General features: G+C 35.4%; 1 protein-coding gene across 1 annotated transcript; it reads left to right on the forward strand.

Moving 5' to 3' along the window:
- The first annotated feature begins 5,379 nt into the window (after nucleotides 1-5,379).
- Nucleotides 5,380-21,559, forward strand: LOC135126557 (coiled-coil domain-containing protein 85C). The gene is made up of 4 exons (XM_064052592.1): nucleotides 5,380-6,233; nucleotides 9,074-9,713; nucleotides 14,966-15,282; nucleotides 21,215-21,559. The coding sequence occupies exons 1-4, from the start codon at nucleotides 5,994-5,996 to the stop codon at nucleotides 21,257-21,259; spliced, it is 1,242 nt and encodes a 413-aa protein (XP_063908662.1). The 5' UTR covers nucleotides 5,380-5,993; the 3' UTR covers nucleotides 21,260-21,559.
- The last annotated feature ends 32 nt before the right edge of the window (nucleotides 21,560-21,591 follow it).

A 21,591-nucleotide genomic window follows, 5' to 3' on the forward strand; every position in this document is an offset into this window, starting at 1 on the left:
AATTTGATGCTAGTTTGTGTTTTCAGGGAGAAAAAAGTGACGCAAAACAACGCAGTAACAACAAAGTGTGGGTGGGTTTCGCATGGAACAGACGGCTTTCAAGGAATAAAAAATAAAATGCGTGTTTACGAAAACTTGTGAATTTTTTTTACCACATAAAATGTGTAACTAATTAAATTTATTTACATTTTTTGATTTTTCACACAATTTACGTACTGTTAAGCTGAAAATTGTACAATTGTTGTACTTATTTTTTGCAATATTTGAAATTTTTGGCAATTTATTTTTGCACTGAGCATTTTTCCATCCCTTTTCAAAAACATATTAATTCAGGATTATTTATTTTTCGGCGACCAGTTTCGTTTAATTAACAAGCCGCCTTCAGGTGTATACAAATTATCAACAATTATAAAATAAATACACATTATATTAACGTTGCAAACAATTATTTCTTTGACGATTCGTGATATCTGACCACATTTTTAAATTTGGCGGATTTTGGATTTTTTACATTTCAGTTAAATATTACCCGATCATTACAGTGTTTATTGTTTTCATAGTGGGCCACTGAAAATTTTGACAAAATAAATAATTTGGTCTATACCTATATTGACAACGAGAACTAATTATCATGCTCAAATTTTTTATTATTATTTTTTTTTGTTCGTTTGTTTCTATGGTTTTTATTTACTGTATTTTTTGTGGCAAATTTGCTCGGTTTTTCTTTATTTTTCTGTATTTTCTATTTGATTTTCTATCGTGTTTTTCTCGTATTTTGTAATTTTTTTGCTCGATTTTTTTTGTATTTTTTGAATGGATATTATTTTAAAACATGTCTTCCTTTTTTGATGATTCGTGATATTTGACCATATTTTTTTGACTTTCAGACTTTAATATTTCAGTCAACTTGCAATTTTCAATTCCTGGATTTTTCAACTTTTGAATTTTTTAGTTTTTGATTTTCAGTTTCTCGATTCTTATTATTTGGATTTTTCAATTTTTCGTTTTTGAATTGTTCGATTAGCAAAACTGTCGATTTGGAATTTTCTATTTTTAATTTTTCAGTTCTTTGGGTTTTTAGTTTTTTGATTCTCAATTTTTGGATATTTTAATATATTTTTTGAATTTTATATTTTTCACTTTTTCAATTTCAAATTTTCCGATTTTTAATTTTTCAATTTCTGGATTTTTAATTGTTTTATATTTCAATTTTTCGTTTCTTTACTTGGTCAATTTAAAAAAAATCCGATTTTTAATTTTTCGTTGCCTCAATTCTTCAATTTTCAGTTTTTTGACATTTCAAGTTCTCGATTTAAATTTTTCAATTTTTGGTTTTCTCACTTCTTCGATTTGCAATGTTTCAATTTTTTCATTCTTCAGTTTTTCAATTTCCCAATTTCTAGACCTTTTAATTTATTTTGCAGTTTTTAGATTTTTCACATTCTCGAATTTTAATCTTTGTATTTTTCATTTTTTTTATTTTTTCGATTTGCAGTATTACAACAAGCAGTTCGGCAAAAAAACGGACAAGAACATCGAGAAAAAGTTGAACAAAAAATCTAGAAAAAATCGAGCAAAAAACAGGAAATATAAAAAAAGTTCAACAAAAAATTGAGCAAAAAAATCCTACAGAAAATTGACAAAAAATGTAACAAAAAATTTTAAAAACGGTAAAAATCAAACAAAAATTGAACATCAAATCACATACAAAAATCGTACAAAAAATTGAACAAAGAAAAATCGAGATATATTTCCATTTTATTCTGTTCGAATTTTTAATTGAAGAAGCAAAAAAAACTCATGAAAAATCAATTCAAAATCGAGCACAAACGGAACAAAAAATCCAGAACAAAACAGTTAAAAAACGAAAAAATACAACAAAAATGTAGCAAAAAAGATAAAAATCGAAAAAAAATCATCAAAAAACAACGCATAAAAAATAGTAAAAATCGGGTAAAAAAAATCAATAAATAAATCTAACATTAAATTCACCAAAAAAACAAAAAAGAAAAATGAAAGAAAAAACTGAGTAAAAATAGAGCAAAAAATGGAACAAACTATAAAAAAAATTACGAAAAACCTCAAAGAAAAAGCAAAAATCGAGCATAAAACGGAGCAAAAAAATCGAACAAAAAAAATCGAAAAAAACTTAAGAAACACAACAAAAAACTCATGAAAAATGTAGTAAACAAAAAACTGAATAAAAAAAATTAAACAAAAAATCGAGCAAAAATGGAACAAAATAATCGAGATGTAACAAAAAATCTAGAAAAAATCGAGCAAGAAAACAAAAAAATACAAGAAAAAGTTCAACAAAAAAAAAATGAGCAAAAAAATCGAACCAAAAAATACACCAAAGCATTGAACAGAAAAAGCGAAAAAAAAAAAAACCCTACAGAAAATTCACAAAAAAACAAAAATCTAAAGAACGGTAAAAAATCAAAGAAAAATTTAACATAAAATCGTACAAAAAATGGAACAAAGAAGAAGATTTGAGATTTGTCTCCATTTTATTCTGTTCAATTTTTTAATCGAAGAAGCAAAAAAACCTCAAGAAAAATCTATCAAAAAACAAAATAAAAATGCAGCACAAAACCGATAAAAAAACGAAAGAAATAGAACAAAAAAATTAAGCAAAACAGAAAAAACGTATAAAAACGAGTAAAAATCGGGTAAAAAATCAATAAATAAATGTAACATAAAAGTCAGTAAAAAACTCAAGAAAAATCTAATAAATGTGGAAGAAGAAAAAACTTCAAAAAAATAGCAAAAAAAGGAACCAAAAATCGAGTACAAAACCGATCAAAAAAATCGAGCAAAAAAATTGAAAAAAATTTAGAAGTATACAACAAAAAACTCTTGAAAAATGTAGGAAAAAACTGAATAAAAAAAATTAAACAAAAAATCGAGCAAAAATTCAACAAAATCGAGATAAAATTACTAGAAAACATCGAGCAAAAAAACAGCAATTACAAGAAAAATTTCAACAAAAAAAAAAAAAACAAAAAATTGCACAAAAAAGCCAACCAAAATACAGTAAAGCATTGAACAGAAAAAGCGAAAAAAAATACAAAAAAAACCTACAGAAAATTGACAAAAAATCTAAGGAACGCTAAAAATTCAAACAAAAATTGAATATAAAATCGCATAAAAAAATCGTACAAAAAATGGAACAAAGATAAATCGAGATTTGTTTTCATTTTATACTGTTCGATTTTTTAATCCAAGAAGCAAAAAAAAGTCAAGAAAAATCCAGCAAAAATCAATTACAAATGGAACAAAAATTAGACCAAAAATGAGCAAAAAATGTAAGAAAAAATCGAGCAAAAAACAGAATCAAAAAAACTAATACAAAACAGATTTTAAAAAAACGAAAAAAATAGAACAAAAATTCGGCAAAAAATTGAAAACACATAACGAAAAATTCACAAAAAAAAGGGTAAAACATCGAAGAAATAATTGACCAAAGAAAACGCACAAAAAAAAGAGTAAAAATCTGGTAAAAAATCAGTAAATAAATGCTACATAAAATTCAACAAAAAACTCGAGGAAAATCTAATGACTATGGAAGAACAAACTAAGTCAAAAGAGAGCAAAAAATGAAATAAACCATCAAAAAAATCTAAGAAAAAACCTCAAAAATATAGCAAAAAAAAAAGGACCAAGAATCGAGTACAAAACGGACGAAAAAAAAAATCGAACCAAAAAAATCGAAAAAAAAATTGAAGAAGCCAAAAACTATAAAAAAAGTCAAAACAAAAAAATCGAGCAAAAACTGAACAAAATAATCGAGATAAAATTGAGCAAAAAAAATGCAGCAAAAAAATAGATAAAAAGTCTAAGAAACTTGTGAAACAAAATTGAACGAAAAATCGAGCAAAAAAACCACACAAGATCGAGCACAAAAGGAGGAAAATTGAACAAAAATGAGAGTAAAAAATTGAGCAAAAAATCGATGAAAAAAAAGGAAGAGGAAAGCAAAAATGGACAAAAATGGAACAAAAAATTCAAGAGGATCTGAAAGTTCCTTTAATAATGTGGACTGTTTAACAAACAATTGAAGAAAAAGTAAAGCAAAAAATGGAACAACAAATTAAAAAGCTTCCGACACAAAATTAAACAAAATATCTAAGAAAAATAAAGAATTGTGCAAAAAAATCGAAGTTTAATACAGAGTGTCCATAAATGTTGGCAGATCGAAGTGGTTAAGATAAAATTAAATTTCAGTTAATAGTTTGATGTGATAAAACGTTTTGAACTAATAGTTGAGTTTTTTCTGTTAAAAACCTACTTTCGAAATTAACCCCCGTCCCTCCGAGAGAGAAAACAGAAAGCTCCTTTATATCCCTCGTGAGCAACGTGCTGTAAATTAATTCCTGGCTTTCGCACGCGTCTCGGCCTTTATATTAAAGTAAGAATAATTTTCTATCCACACAGAACATTCCTTATTCCGCCCATGTAATCTCAGAGCATGCCCCCGTTATGTTTTTCAAATTTTTGCGATTACACCGACGGCAATAACCCCATACAGCCCCTCTTTGATCAACGCGCCACACGCCCAGATGAATCCAAATGAGTCCTGTAATTCAAAGCAGTAAAATTCCGGAGCCTCGGGAGCTGTTTTGGCGAATCCTTAATGCACCCAATCGATTCATCGGCATTTCTGTATTGTCTGTTTCCGAATCTCACCCTCCATTGTTTCGGCGCGTTATTTTAATCAGCGCCGCTCGCGAAAGAAGTCATCATTTTCAACTTTTAGCCTCTCTGGCTCACGGGCCCCCATGTGATTGCGCCAAATCCACCGAGTCGTGGAGTCTTATCTTAATGCATAATTCAACCCCTTGTCGCATCTCTGCGTCCTCACTTCCCCGGACTTGCTAGCGTTTATATTTTTTCTAGTTGTTTCAACCCCTTGCATTAGCGCGACTTCGAAGGCCGCAATAAAAAAGTCACCTGCAGACACAACACGTTTTCGACGTGAATTGTGCGGGGCTAAATAGGGAACGTGCGCGAACGTGAAATCGGGGAGAACGAAGGCCCAAATAATTCGAATGTATATACCCTTTTTTGAGTCTCCTACTCTTTATTAAATTTTTGATAGTTTTCCCCTTCTATTTTCTTTAGGAAATATTCCAGCACTTCGAGATTCGAGTTGATAATTGTATTGCTGGTTGCATACCCAAAAGATAGTACCGTCACGGACATATTTTTATTCAACGCTACGAAAGGAGAACAGTGTTCTTAAAACTTGGACTACTGCTTCATTTAGGTCAATTAAACACTTCCGTTCAATGAAAAATGAACATCCTTACGTTTCAAATATACAAAAATTTGTTTCATCTTGTAAATCAAGTACTTGGAAGTAATGTCCAGTGCATAAAATTTACATTTAAATTAACATTCTCCGTAAGTACCAGCCATCGTCTCCAAGTCACTACCAAGCCGCTTCTTCCACAAGCCTGCACTTCTCAGGTACCATCTCTGTCACTATCAGAACCTTCGATCCATTTCCAAACCTCCCTCGCCCCGCCCCTTCCCTTCAAATTTCAAACCACCACATTCCTCGAAAATTCCTTCTCCGTCCTCAATGTACCCTCCCGCACCCCTCCGCAGACTTTTGAGGTCAACTCTACTCGCGTTGTGGAATTCGTGTTGGGCCAGGCCCCAGCATTCATACCATACCCACTCCATTTCCCTGGTAGTGTTGACGTCTGCTCGACTTGAGTCAGTACCATCGGCCATGTTGACTTACGGACGCGTAGTACCCGCGTTGTCCCAGAAAACCCCCTCATCTTTGTGCCGCGACGCGCCCCAGTGAAGTGAACGCCCCTGCGCCGCCCCCAGTGTCCGTCGACCGCGAAAAAGGCCCCCAAATCAGCGTACGCCCGTCCAATATGTGAGTGCGCCACTTCGCTGACCTACATCGATTTAAAAGCCAGCAGAGTATGTAATGTACAGTTCGCGTTAAGAGGTTAAGGTGACATGTTGTAAACATGTCCAATAAGAAACAGCCGTTCGTATACAAGCCACCAGCGGACTCGGCCAACACTGCACCCCCGCGATACCAGCCGCCGCCGCTGCCCCCGACGACGGGCGGGCAAGCGGGCATACTGAAGCACCACCCGAAAGATGCCAAGCAGTACCCGCCCCCGAAGCTCCCAGAGAACGTGAGGGTGCCACAGCCGGGAAAACCGTATCCGTACTACCCCGAGCGGACCGTCACTCAGGTGCAGGTGAGGGCGCAGATTAAATACCCAAAGGTCACGGTACTGATAAGTGAGCGGTCCCAGATTTTATCAGAAGGTAGTACCTGTCATATTTTAATTTTTAATTATAATTTCTTGTAGTTTACCATTTGGAAAGGTGCTTGAAACAGACCAGAAATTGGGTCTCAGTTGCTTGAATGAGCCTATATCTGAGAATTTTAAAGTCATGGTAGACAGATTTTATTGACCGTACTATCACGCAGGTGCAGGTGAATGCTACCGCGCGTGATGCAAATTAAAGGTGTAAAGGTTAAAGTAATAATGGCATTAAATGGTTGAGCTTTCTTTTATGGATTAGATATAAATGAAAATATTTACCAAAAGGTACTACCTATTAAAATCTAACAAGATGGTACCTAATTATTGTAAATGTGCTGCGGTGTTTTAGATGATTTCTTACACACATTATGCAGTCGTTGACTTTGATAACTTCTTGTTTATAAATTTTATATTCACAGCACGAAAATTTTATGGTCGTACCGTCACGCAGATGCAGTTGAGTAGTACCGGGAGGGATGCAAATTAAACGTCCAAAGGTTAAAAAAACAATAATAAAGCTTGAGCTTTCTTTTATGCATCAGATATAGAGGAGAGTTTTTATCGCGTGGAGGTCCCACACTTTTTCTATTTCCTTCGTTTCCAACCGGATACCTAGAAAATTTTTTCGACCGCATCTTCACGCACATCTAGGTAAGACAGGATGCGGATTAAAACTACAAAGATCGAAGTCATGTAGTGAAGTTTTTTGTGAACGTTGGAAGTAAATAAATACAAGGAAAAAAATGGAAGATACAGCTGTTTGCCATAGTCTGGTTATTTTTATTCAATGCAGCATATGGAAAGTGGCACTTAACCTTCTCTGGACACTCTTGAACTCAACTGTAAAATTCACAAGCGAGTTTATGATGAATTGTTTAACATACTGTCACATAAAACTGTCCTGTTACTGCTCTAAATTTTTACACGATTCTTGGCAAACGTGATCGAAGCAGATCATAAATTATACAGCAAGTTTAATAAGATACGCGGACGTTTATAATTTTTAATTCAAAAGTAGACAAGCAGTTTTTCGAAGATCCTTAAGGGGACTCGCTAGAGGAAGTATTTTTTTTTTCCTTTTTCCTATGATAAAACGATATTAATACAGATATATTTACATCAAACTGCAGCTTTTTTCATGTTCTAAACCCCTGAAAACAGTTCATTCAACTAAAAAAATGTCACAGAGAAATATCTTAAAAAAAGCACCATTGTCCTCTTCCATTGTTTTTTCTATTTTTTGTATGTTAAACATCATAGAATCGCCTGAAAATCCTCACAGTGAGAAAGTAACGTATTTTAAAGGTCCCTGTCATATTAAATATGTGTTAGTAGTACAATGTATTTAAATAATAATGTCTTTATTAAAACCAAAATATATAAATTAATCAAAATACTACCCTAAAGTAATTATTAGCATTCTAGGCCTACCCGCCCTCTATTTTCTCAGAGGGATCTCATTTGCCAAAATCAGTCATATCTTAGCAAGTACTAGCCCCGCCCACCCACCCTCTCTTTTCTTAGAGGGTATGTCATTTGCCAAAATCGGTCTTTTATTTTAGCAGGTACTAGCCCCGCCCACCCACCCTATTTTTGTTAGAGGATATCTCATTTGCCATAATCAGTTTCATCTTGGCAGCTACTAGCCCCGCCCACCCACCCTCTCTTTTCTTAGAGGGTATGTCATTACCAAAATCAACTTTGAACTTGGTCTTTAGTGTTTAGTTGGTTATGCTTTAATTGATTTTTCTTTTGTTGGTTTTGTTTTTGTTTATAATTTCTAAATGTCTTACTAAATATTTTTTTTTTTGGTTTATTTATTATTGAAAAATAACAGCAAATCAACTTACGGTGGTTTTATGACCGATTCCCCATAATTGTCTTCCCTTTTACTCACGTCAGCTCAGGTAGATTTTAGGAAGATTTCTGGTTGCATTTAGGGAACAAATGGCGCCTAATTCAAACTAGCCTGTTGTCTGCGTTCCACCTTAACTCCGATCCAGGTCGGGCATTTACTAAGCCGACACCTTATCTCCGGTCCGACAAATACTCACCTTAATTCTAATTACACTTATTTAGTGTGAGAACCATGAAGGTAGGCGGGAACACATTCAGTTCATTTTGGATTAGGAAACGAAGTAAAAATTAATTTAATAATTGTATATTTGACTAATATTAGCGTTCATCAATTTACAAAATTTGCTATAAATTATAATATAATGCTCTTATGACTTATGAGAGACATTTTCTAAAATCGTATCTAGTTTTCATTATGTCTACTGCAATTTTTTCCCCATTTAGTTTCATATTTGTATATATTTCTTTCTATTTTAAAATTGGAATCTAAAAAAGGGCAGCTAAAATTTATGCAAAATTTACATTCGATAGTCTTATCAGTTTGGACCGGAGTTAAGGCGAGGGTTTAAGGTACGCCAGGTACCAGTGTAACGACATATGATTTTGGACCGGAGTTGATGGGCACCTGTTTTTTTTTTTTGTCCCTGGAATCGATTTTCATGCTTCCACAAAAAAACCGGGTGCTACAACTTGTGTCATTTCCCCAATTGTAAATAACTCCTCACCTGCTTTGAAACTTCGTAGATTATTATAAATAGTTTGGGACCGCTGACTTAGACCTGAAGCCTATCAATTTCTGCATCTCCAATAGTGCCAACAGTATCCAGTATCTACTTACCTAGATTACTGCATTACGACGAATACGATCCAACTGCTTTCAATCGATCGCTTCACTCTCTCTCTTTCCCCAGATCCACCAGCCGCGCCCCCTCGACGAGCCCGGCGTGCCCCAGGTGCAGCACCGGCCGCCCTTGCGCTACGACGACGAGTTCCTGCGCCCGGAGATGCTCAAGTTCGTGCGGAAACCCGACGACCCGCGCCTGGCCGACCCCAGGCACATGCAGAGCATCCTCGGCGAGCTGCGCGCCCTCAAGGAGGCCAACCAGCGCCTCGCCGACGACAACCAGGAGCTGCGCGACCTGTGCTGTTTCCTCGACGACGACCGCCAGAAGGGGCGCAAGCTGGCCCGCGAATGGCAGCGCTTCGGCCGCTACACCGCCAGCGTGATGCGGCAGGAGGTGTCCGCCTACCAGAACAAGCTCCGCGAGCTGGACAACAAGCAGCAGGAGCTGATCAAAGACAATCTCGAGTTGAAGGAGTTGTGTTTGTATCTGGACGAGGAGCGCGGCGGGAACGCGATCTGTCCGTCGTGCGGGAGTGCGCCGAGTGGCAATTTGAGGGATGACGGAGATGGGTCCAGTTCTAGCACCAACGCGGACGAGCCCGCTGTGCCGCAGCAGTTCACCACGGGGGGGAATCCGCCCAGGAGGTCTGCGAGCAGGGAGAGGATTCTCCACGAGAACCTGGCGAGGCAGCGGAACACGTTCAATGGTGGGGGTAATAGGTTACTTAAGCGGGTTTGGGGGTTTTGATTGGAGTAGTGTAGTTGTAAAGACCCACTTGAGGCAGGAAACGAGTCATTATGAAAAATATACTTTTAGTGTAAAAAAAGTGGGACGCGTGGATGCGGTGTTAATTATGAAAAAGTTTTATGGTTGTTTTATTCTACAAATTTTAATAAGGAAGTGATGAAAGTCGCACGTCGGGACATACTTTCTTCTTAAGGTTGATATCTTCCTGATGTCTATTAAAACAGCTAAGGTCTTGCGCATGTTCCATAGGCAACAAATCAGGAGATCAAGCTGGCCATGACAAAAGGGACAACCTAACAACTAGGTCTTGAAATATGTTTTCCATTTATCCTATGGACCCAAAGTTTACTGAACCTGAAATCGATCTCTTGTTTGTAATCATAAGTGGCAGTAGACGATCTTGACGTTCTCGACTAACTGTTCCAACAACTCTTGAAATGATAAACTTCTGTCTCATCCAAATAGTACCTTTAATTGACACAATTAATTGACTTGCAACAGAATGATGGGTTTTATGGTTAGAAAAATAAGACAAGTAAAAAAAAATAATTTTTATTTTCAACCTCTGGGGTGGGATTTTGTTTCTTGAACGAAGTGATAAATTTTCACTTGCGATAAATGTCATTGCGTGGCTTTTAAATGAAAAGTTGGCATTTATTCTTTGCATATAAGCTTATTAAATGCTCAAAAGTTTACAATTACCTTAATTTTAAGAACATATAACTCAGAATTACGATTTTGAACTTCTATTTTGACATAAATTTCGAGGTTATGTCTCCAAAATTTATCACTTCATTCAGAGTTACCGAGAAAATATCACTCCATGAAGACTTGATTTCGTGACAGAATCGAGAAATGTGACACAAATGTCGCACCAACTCAGCCTCTCAACCAATCAGCAAACGAGATTTTATCGCTATCGAGTTTTTTTCGATCGAGAAACAAAATCGCACCCCTGGTACATCTTTGAAAATTTCATTAATTACTACCACGCAATCGAAAAGAGAACGAATTAAAGTTGGCTGTGAGGTCAATTGTATAGGTCACTTCATTCTACCAGCTGACAGGTCTGCCACATGTCAACGTCAACAATTAAAGGCGTGGTTATGTGGCACCCAGTGACGAAGTGATTTGTTAAAGGTTATGTTGATTTACGTCAAATGGAAGACAGTAGCACCATCCAAAGCTTCATAGGCAACGCCAACTATAATTCATTTAATTTACGATCACACGGTACTTAAAGCAGCTACTGTAGAATAAAGAGACTATAAAACTTTTTCATAAGCATCTAGTCACATTTTTCTGTTAGTTTTACGGCCGGGATACAGTAAGTACGCCAATTACATGTTTAAGTCGGAAAATGTTGTTTTGATTGGAGGAAGTTGATCACGTGATCGGCAAATTGAGTGTTGTGTCCGACAACGGAGTCTAAGACAGTGATTTGCAAATACATACATTATTAATAAGGAGTTCGTGACGTCATATGCTCCACTGGAGTCCATGCACTAGATACGCGTTATGCAGTGTTGCACAATAGAAAAATGACGCTACAGTTTTGATAAAATAAGTTTTGTTGGAAAATGGACCAAATAGTCACATAGATGATTAACAAAAATTAATATTTTTAGTAATTTATACAGGGTGATGAAAATTGACGTATAAGTGTGATGGTACGTTTTTACGCAAAGTTTTGAAAATATTATATATCCCTAATTATTTTATTTATTGTCATTTTTGTTAACTTTCATCGGAATTATAGACTGTCAATTAAATTCACATTAAAAAGTCAGAATTATTAAGTTAATTCTTCAACTTTCGAGCTTATACGTCATTTTCTCATCACCCTGTATGTTGGCAACATTTAAAATTTTATGGTGATTTATGATCTTATTAGCCCTAAAGGGCGCTTATGTCAAAATCGACAATTGTAACTGACATCCTAACATTGCTGCCAATAATTCAGAATTGCCAATCCAAAAAAAAATTTTACTTATGACATGACCTGTATAAACAAAATGACATTTTACACTAGAGAGAAGCCTAAATTGTTTTTAACGAGTAATAGTTTAATAACAATAGATGAATTATATCCTCTGTGAACTGGTTGAACAATTGAAAGTTGTTCATAAATCCCACAAAATTTTCACTACTTTATTGATATGTCAAACATAAAAATAATGGTTAACTTTTACTAGAGAAAAGAGTTATTATTACTTGTACTAATAATAACTCTTAGGTAGGTTTCAAAATTAAAGGTGGATTTATAAACTTGTCGTTGACGTTGCCCTCGTAAGATAAATACGCAGCGAAGGTATGCGTCGTTTATATCATCCGTTGACATTGCCGTTGAAAGTTGGCACGCCGTTGGGGTGACGTTTGAAATGACCAACTTCTAACTTTCGCCGTTACATTGCCGTTGGGTTTTCAACCAATCAAATTGCGGTAGTGTGCCAAAAAAGATTAGGTATTATAACTGCAAGGACTTACATTTTGCCCTTTTTTCTTACTATGTGTATTGTGTAGTCCCCTTTTCACAACAAGAAAGGTAAAACATGTTTAAAATGGTATATTTTTGTAGGAGAGTATCGATTTTCCAATTAGGCTCCGCCCTTCGCTCTGACAACGAATGAAAAATTCATCACAAGTGAGCTTGGGATGGATATGGGTGGGGCTTAATTTTTGGCTTGTTTTTTTCTTAATATACATAGTATTCTTCGAACAACACGATACTCAAAAACATGTTTTTTACTTCTTGTAGAGAAATAAGGATTTTGCAATTAACCTCCGCCCTCTTGGCTCACGACGAATAAAAAAATCATCACAATTAAGATAGGGCGGGTGGGTGGGGCTTACGTTTTGCCGTTTTTTCTTAAAATGTGTAGTCATCTTTTCACAACAAGAAACGTAAAACATGTTTAAAATTTGCATAGGGAAATATTTATTTTGCAATTACGCTCCGCCCCTCGGAATGAAAAATTTATCGATCGGAACGAAGAGGTGGGGCTTCTCTTTTGGTTTTCTTTTTTAATTAATATATTTAGTTTTCTTAGTATAACACTATTACTTAAAAACATATTTGACATGGTAATTTCTCATAGAAAAATAAGGATTTTTTAAGCTTCGCCCCTCGGCTTACGACGAATAAAAAATATCATCCGAATTGCGATAGGGCGGGTGGGCGGAGCTTATATTTTGCCTTTTGTTTCTTAATATACATTGCCATCTTTTCGCAACAAGAAACTTGAAACATGGTTAAAATGATCCATTTTTGCAAGGAAATATGGCTTTTGCAATGGGGTGGAGCCTAATTGCAAAATCGATATCTCCTCATACAAATTTTCCATTTTAAATATGTTTTAAGTTTCATGTTGTGAAAAGAAGTATACACATGGTAAAACAAAAAGGAAAAATGTAAGCCCGCCCACCCGCCCTATCTCAATTGTGATGATTTTTTTTTATCCATGGCGAACCAAGGGGGCGGAGTTTAACTGCAAAAATACTTATTTCTTTACAAGAAATTAAAAGCATGTTTTTGAGTATCGTGTTGTTGAAACAATACTATAATGATTAGGAAAAAAAGACAAAATATATAACCCGCCCACCCACCCCGTCCCGATTGTGATTTTTTTTTTCTTAGAAACCTAAAGCACGTTTAAAATGGTAAATTTTTCGTAGAGGAATAAGGATTTTGCAGTTAAGCTCCGCCTTTCTAGCTCACGACGAATAAATAAAATCATCACAATTGAGAGAGGGTGAGTGGGCGGGGCTACATTTTGCCCTTTTTTCTTAGTATGTGTAGACTTATTTCGACAACGAGAAACTTAAAATATGTCTAAAATGGTAAATGTTCGTGAAAATCAACTTAAATTCGCCACTTTTTTTCTACATTCCCTTTAAATACGGCAAAAGTTGGACATCAAAGTTACTATCAACGGCAACTTGGTAACGGAGTTTATAAATGACAATTTTCAGCTCTAAAAGCACCGTTAGCGGGAACTACCACGTCAACAGAAAGTTTATAAACCCCACTTTAACCTAATAAACGTCAAAGTGACACTTTTCCTATGTAAATCTCAAAAGTCTATGCATAAAAAATTGTTTATATATCTTGCTTTACATAGAGGTTTGGCATTGGAATAAGTTGCGTTAACGACATTTCATACACAGGAGGTAATGTAAATTTCAAGATTTCGGTCAAATTTGGGAGAATTACGTATAAATGACTTTCTCTACACAGAAAAACATGTGTCTAGTGTCTAGTCGCAACGCTATGGGAAAAAATCAGGAGTGCTAATTGTGAAAATGCACGAAAACGAAACAGAATTAATGTTTTCTTATTTCAATTCACAAAACAATGTATTCAGAGTACAAGAAAACGGGATGTAAATTGTATGCAGTCTCAATTTCCGTAGTAAGATGCAAATATCCCAAAGGCCTTTGTTAATCTGTGTATACTACGTGCATCTGCATACGTTAATCGAAAGATAACGAAACAAATTGAGTAAATTTGCCACATCTAAGTTATAGCAGACGGTTCATAAATCTTACTCCGGAATTACATAGATAGCATATATGTTGAAAACATGATTTCGCAACATTTATCACTGCATTTTTAAGAATTTGCCGCTTCAGTGAGATAGGTACAAACTATCATCAGGCAGTTGCTTAAAAAGTTAGGTTATGATTGACATTAATAAAATTATGACAATTATCACACCGAGGCGGCAAAAGCGCCGTATAATAATGCCCAAATTTCGTACAAACTGGATGAACCGAGCAAACAGACGTACGAACTCCATACTCCAAGTGTATATAATCATAGACTACATCGAATGAATAGCAAATCCTATACAAAATTAACCTCCCACGAAACTTGCCCGCTTCGAGTTTCAAACAAACTAAAATTTTCATTTTCATCAGAATCGCGCCGAAATTAGCCCAACACACCAAATTAATAACGAATAAAACAAAGATGTCTTCGCCCGAGCGTACATTGCAGCAATTCACTTTCACACATCGCTTCCTCCAGTGAGAACCTTCTTTTCCCACTGCATTCTACCCATAATTACTCTCCCACAATCCGCGCTTCCGGAATCTCCAGTTCCGCGATGTAAACCCCGAATTATTCATACAACGACAACCCAAATTCTTGACCTTTTCATCCGTTTATCGTTATATCGCACTCCATAACCGAACGGGTTTTTTTTCCAGACCAAATAATGCAATACGTTCGGAATCTGGAACAGCGTGTCAAGCAGCTGGAGGAGGACAAACGGGCTCTCACGCACAAGATCAACCAGATCGCGGCGACGACCGGCGACCCGAGTCTGGCCATTCCCCCGGACGCGGGAGTCGGGGTGCTGAGTGGACGTCCAGAGGCCGTCGTGCGAGCTCTCCAGGTTCTCGAAGTGCGGGAACAGCTCGAGAGGGAGGGAAGAATGCCCGCTGAAAGGGCGGAGAACTTGTCTGACAGTACCTCTCAGGATATGGACGATGGGGAGAAAGCTCTTGTTAGGGAAATGTGCAACGTAAGTTGGTTTTTGCTTTGAGGGTCTTAAGGGGGCTGGGTCTGACGCGAGTTTATTTTATTGGGGTTGTCGGGAGGTTTCAAAGGTGCATCCACACAAAGGACTACGATCTTTAGTGGAACGCTCGCAACAGCGGCTGAAGTTCTATGATTTCGAGCTCTAAATTTACTAAAATCTAAAAGTATTTGGCCATTAAGGGTTCGGTTTTACCATATTTTGTAATTTGGTAGACCATTATTACTGTTAAAAATTAGTATAGGCGGGTTTGTTTGATTTACTTCCGTGCTAAAAGCACGATCGGTCGATAGAATGATTACCAATTTTAGTAAATGTACGATTTTTATTTGTTTTGTTATTAACACGTTCGCCGGCAAATCGGTCCCATGGCACTCCATATACTGCAAAACCGATTAGCGTTGTAATCCTTGGGGTCTATTTGGCGTTTGTTTAGGATATGATTTAATTCAGTTTGGTAGAAAAACGATGAAAACATAATTATACAAACTGCTTCACCTGGTTCAAACATAGTTTATATTGTACTTTGACATTTCGTGATTTGTCGCCGCATTGTGATGATGGACAATCAATATATTAATCTAATTTGCTTAAGCTTTTCCAGTGTGTTCGTGATAAGTAGGCAACCATTTATTAAGATCGCATGATAGAATGCTACCCAGCTTAAGAGTTATTTCAAAACTAGTAAAAATTGACCTACTCAGTTAAGTAGAGGATTTTCCGGACTCGTGAGACCAACATTAAAACAAAAATTACCCACAAAAACATCAATAAGCCTTTGTGAAACGTTTTTCAAACGAAAATTCTACTACTTAAAATGTAGATTTATACAATCAGTCTCTTTGTCGAAATTAAGCCACGAACGTGTAACAAATTATGCAACAAAAAGATGAAGTTGCGAAGTTCATTATTTAGGGCTCTTCGACCACCAACCTTACTAACAAAATTATAAATGTCTAGTGGCCAGTCAAACGCTGGTATGTGTAGTGGTACCTTAAGGCGTCGAAAAATCACTATGGAAATTTGATCCATTATCTATGCTAATGCGACAGTTTAGTTTGGCTGCTTTATTTAAATACAATCGCCTGTTATCTTGTATCTACATTTTGAGCTTGACTTATGAGAAATTACGTTTTTGAGATGTTTATTGTTAAGCCCATTTTAAGATTACCATTATTGTGTCAGTAAAGTGGCAGCGCTGATCTTGATCTTCTTCCGTAATCCTTGGAGTGTATGCTAAATTTAATTAAGAAACTGTACGATATGGAAATATTCTTGGCAATTCGACTAGAGGAACGACCAAATTTAATGTACTAGCTTGTCTTGATGTTTCCTACACACATAGTATTGTTTTAGTTACTCTGACTGAATACTGCAACATTTATAAATTTATCAGTGTCAATGCAGACGTCGCCATTTAATTGCATTTTTTATATACGCACAACTTTACTCGATAGTGGAGTTTAGGTCGAGCGTGTACTTGTGGGTTCTTACGTACTTACGTATGTATAGAACTGTAAATGATGAATGAAAAATGCGTGTTATTTAACGAGGAAGTTCGTGCTGTAGCAGTGGTAACACTGTGAAGGCAACTAAGTAGTGATTCAACTTATAATCCTGGGTAATAGCGTGTGGCTCTCCAAAGTGGACTAATGCATAGCGTGCAATCTGTACACTTTAAAATCTCTTCAAAGCCCTTTACCCTAAGACTCCGGTATTTTTGTTATATTCGATATATTATACATTGAATTTAAAGCCCCTTATTCAAGGTACTTAGAATGAGTACACTAAAGACCGTGTACTAAGTAAAACGCGACTGAATTTGTAAATTAACCTTAATATGTACAGTAAAGTGGGATTTATAAACTTGCTGTTGACGTTGCAGTTGATAGTAATTTACAAAAATTTACCATTTTAGACATATTTTAAGTTTCTTGTTGCCGAAATAAGTCTACACACATTAAGAAAAAAAGGCAAAATGTAGCCCCGCCCACCCACCCTATCTCAATTGTGATGATTTTTTTATTCGTCGTGAGCCAAAAAGGCGGAGCTTAACTGCAAAATCCTTATTTCTCTACGAAGAATGAAAAACATGTTTTTGAGTATCGTGTTGCTCAAAGAATACTATGTATATTAATAAAAAAATAAAGCCAATGATAAGGCCCCACCCATACCCGCCCCCAACTCAATTTTCATTCGTTGTCAGACCTAGGGGCGGCTCTTAATTGCAAGATCCATATTTGTCTACAAGAATTTACTATTTTAAACATGTTTTAAGTTTCTTGGTCTGAAAAGACGACTACGTATATTACGAAAAAAGGTAAATATATGCCCCGCCCACCCGCCCTATCTCAATTGTGATGATTTTTTTAATCAACTAGAGCCAAAGGGGCGGAATTTAACTGCAAGATCCGTATTATTTCTCTACAAGAAATTACCATGTAAGACATGTTTTTGAGATCGTGCTATTCAGAAAATACTATATACATTGTACATATATTAAGAAAAAATTAAAGCCAAAGGTTAAGTTGAAGTTTTCATTCGTTGGCAGACCTAGGGGCGGGGCCTAATTGTAAAATTCATGTTTCCCTAACAAAATCTACCATTTTAAACTAGTTTTAAGTTTCTAAGAATAAAAAAAACCATCACAATTGAGATGGGGGTGGGTGGGCGGGGTTTATATTTTGCCTTTTTTTCTTAATGTACATAATATTCTTCTTGTTGTAAAGAAATAAGTATTTTGCAGTTAAGCTCCGCCTCCTTGGCTCACGGCGAATGAAACAATCATTACAATTGAGATAGGGCGGGTGGGCGGGCTTACTTTTCGCCTTTTTGATTTAATATATGTTAATAATAAATTTGTATAAGGAAATATCGATTTTTTAGTTAGGCTTCGCCTCATAATTGCAAAATCCAAATTTCCTTCGAAAATCGTACCATTTTAGCCATGTTTCACGTTTCTTGTTGTGAAAAGGTGGCTATGTATATTAAGCAAAAAAAAAGGCAAAATATAAGCCCCGCCTATCTCGATTCTGATGATTTTTTTTATTTGTCGTAAGCCGAGGGGCGGAGCTTAATACAATATTTATTTTTCCACGAGAAATGTCATAGTGCGTCATTCAAAACAGAAAATTAAACAAAACAAATTGTCATTTATCAACTCCGTCGCTAAGTTGGCGTCGATAGTAATTTTGATGTTCAACTTTTGCCCCATTTAAAGGGGTAAGATTTAGGTTGATTACTCCAAAAATTTATCATTTTAGATATGTTTTAAGTTTCTTGTTTTCGAAATAAGTCTACTAAGAAAAAAAAAAAACAAAATGTAGCCCTCCCCCCATATATCAATTGTGATTTTTTTTTATTCGTTGTGAGTTTAACTGCAAAATCCTTATTTCTCTACGAGAAATTATTAAAAACATGTTTTTGAGTATCGTGTTGTTCAAAGAATACTGTGTACATTAAGAAAAAAATAAAGCCAACGATTCCCACCCCCAACTCAATTCTCAAAATTGTAATGAATTTTTCATTCGTTATCTAATCGAGGCCTTAATTGCAAGATCCATATGTATTTGTTTACAAGAATTTACCATTTTAAACGTGTTTTAAGTTTCTAAAAATAAAAAAATATATATCACAATTGAGATAGGGTGGGTGGGCGGGGTTTATATTTTGTTTTTTTTTTCTTACACAACACGATACTCAAACATGTTTTTAATTTCTTATAAAGAGATAAGTATTTTGCAGTTAAGCTCCGCCCCCTTGGTTCACGGCGAATAAAAAAAATCATTACAATTGAGACAGGGCGGGTGGGTGGGCTTACATTTTACCTTTTTGTTTTAACATGTGTAGATTTTTTTTCACAACATGAAACTTAAAACATAGAAAATTTGCATAAGGAAATATCCATACCATTTTAACCATGTTCTAAGTTTTTTGTTGTGAAAAGATGGCTATGTATATTACGAAAAAAAAGCCAAAATATAAGCCCCGCCCACCCGCCCTATCTCAATTCTGATGATAATTTTTATTCGTCCTAAGAGAAATTACCATGTGAAATATGTTCTTAAGTAATTGTGTTATACAAAGAAAACTAAATGTTATAATTAAAAAAGAAAACCAAAAGAGAAGCCCCACCCATTTACTATGTACAATTTTGAAGTGACGTCATCACATTATTTAGGGGGATGATTAGAGAATTTTTGGTTAGCGTTTTACCATCTAGATGATCTTCCTAATATAAATACAAAATTTGACGAAACAATCGGCCCAGTACTTGCGGAGATTATCTGTTTAATAAAAATCCGAACCGACGGCAGACAGGCAGACGGAAACAGGATATCTATTTCTTGGTACTCTAGGGGTCATGAGAGGTCGAGAAAATGTAAAAGTAAAGAGTCGGTCGACGGACTCGATTACAATACTGCCTTCGCTTACGCTCGGGCCCTACATCTTTTACATCTTTTGTTTCCAAAGCCTCCTCTTAATATGTATTTAAATTAAAAAAAAAAACATAGTAATAAAGAAACACTTCGAAGTTAGGAATTAGAATTACTGAAATGTATTTAATTTTTATTTAAATACAAATTACTACAACTAGTATTTTTTGTCCTAATATCTTCAGAACGGGTAGTGGATTGAAAGTTTGGACATTGACATTTATCGTTGTTAAATTGTATTAGAGCCATGAACAGTTACAAATTTTAAATAACACGAACTATGTATTTACACAAAATAAAACAGAAATGACGTGTCGAAGAATTCGCCACTTCACAGATTAGAAAACCGTTAATTAATTGGCTTTACACTAATAGCTCGACTGTAATTTCGAGTTCAATCGTGATGAATTTTTGTCCCCCCTACTTCGGACGATTTTCCTTCATATACTACTACAATTTGGTTGGTTGAAAACCCAACGTCAGCGACAAGTTTATAAATCGACCTTAGTTTGCGGAAAATGTCGCGATTCAAGCATACGAGCGCAGCGAGCTGTGAATTTCCTACCTTGCAATGACTAAAAGTTCCCTTGTATAATGGTCCAACTCTGACTTCGTTTTTATGGCACTGCAATCTCAAGTATTTTTATTGCAAGTATTAGGAACTCTATTGAAAAATCATCTTGAGGCCTATTGTGGAACACTTAACTTCTTCACAATAGAATGCAGTCATAAAAACGAACCAGCAGTTGGAACACTATACCTGAGTTCACAGCACTTTCAAATTGTATTTGAAGCTATTAAAACATTTTACTTATTTATCCAAAACAACTATTCAGTAAAATATAAGAAAATGATATAATTGAACCTCGCAAATTACGCAATAACAGCATTGTTGGATAAGTTTACACTCTAATATTACGAAAGCATGACAATGTAAGACACGATTAAATAAAACTACAAAACTGCATAGTTTAGCATTTATAAGGAATTGATTAACATTGAATTTCTGAGTAGAACACTCCTTTTTTCATTATAGACACTTCAAAGAACACTTAAAGTAAAAACTGTTCCAAAATTCGGTCACAGTCGAAGAAAACTTACAATGCACACAGTGGGAAAAGTACACCTTAAATTAAAAATATTTATTCTCGTCACGGAAGGAAATACGCTGCAAAATCCCCAACCTTGTAACAATCAGATGACGTAATGGCCAAGGTTTTTAAAGTGCAACTTACGGTACCCTTCTCTGAAAAAACTTGTTTTCTAAAGATTGAATTCTTTAGTTTTGGTCGTCACTTGTTATTGTATGCTTTATACATTCAGCGCAGTGTTACTTTACCTGCCACTTTTTGCGAAATACCGGTTGACTATTTAATATTTTGATGTTTTTTATTAAGTTGGCAACATTAATTCAGAGTTACCAACTGAAAATCAATAGTCACCCGTATTATATAACTGTCTCATTCAAAGTGTTTTTGTAGGTTGTCTGGCGAAAGTTGGAAGAAGGTCCCTCCTCCAGAAGATGAGCCGATTCTTGCCTAATCTTGCATAGTACAAGCGTCTTGCCATTGGAACGACGTTACACATCGAATTATGTATCTTGAAGAGTATTATTTTAAATATCTATTTATTTTTAATCTATTAGGCCCGTTCGAGGCGCCACCAAATTGGACTAAATTTGGGGCGAACGTGATGCGTCGCGTTCGTGTCAGATTTATTTATAAATTTCGTGTCGTGCCGAACGGGCCTTACAAGTACCTAATTTAGTGTGGTTGTAAGCATTGTTATTTTTGTACAGATTTTTTTGAAATAAAACTTTATCATATGACGCGCATTTTCACATCATCGCTAATTGTTT

This window comes from Zophobas morio, unplaced genomic scaffold (assembly GCF_036711695.1).
Source record: "Zophobas morio isolate AGI-343-1 ecotype UQ-CSIRO unplaced genomic scaffold, CSIRO_AGI_Zmor_V1 ptg000002l, whole genome shotgun sequence".
Taxonomy (NCBI): domain Eukaryota; kingdom Metazoa; phylum Arthropoda; class Insecta; order Coleoptera; family Tenebrionidae; genus Zophobas; species Zophobas morio.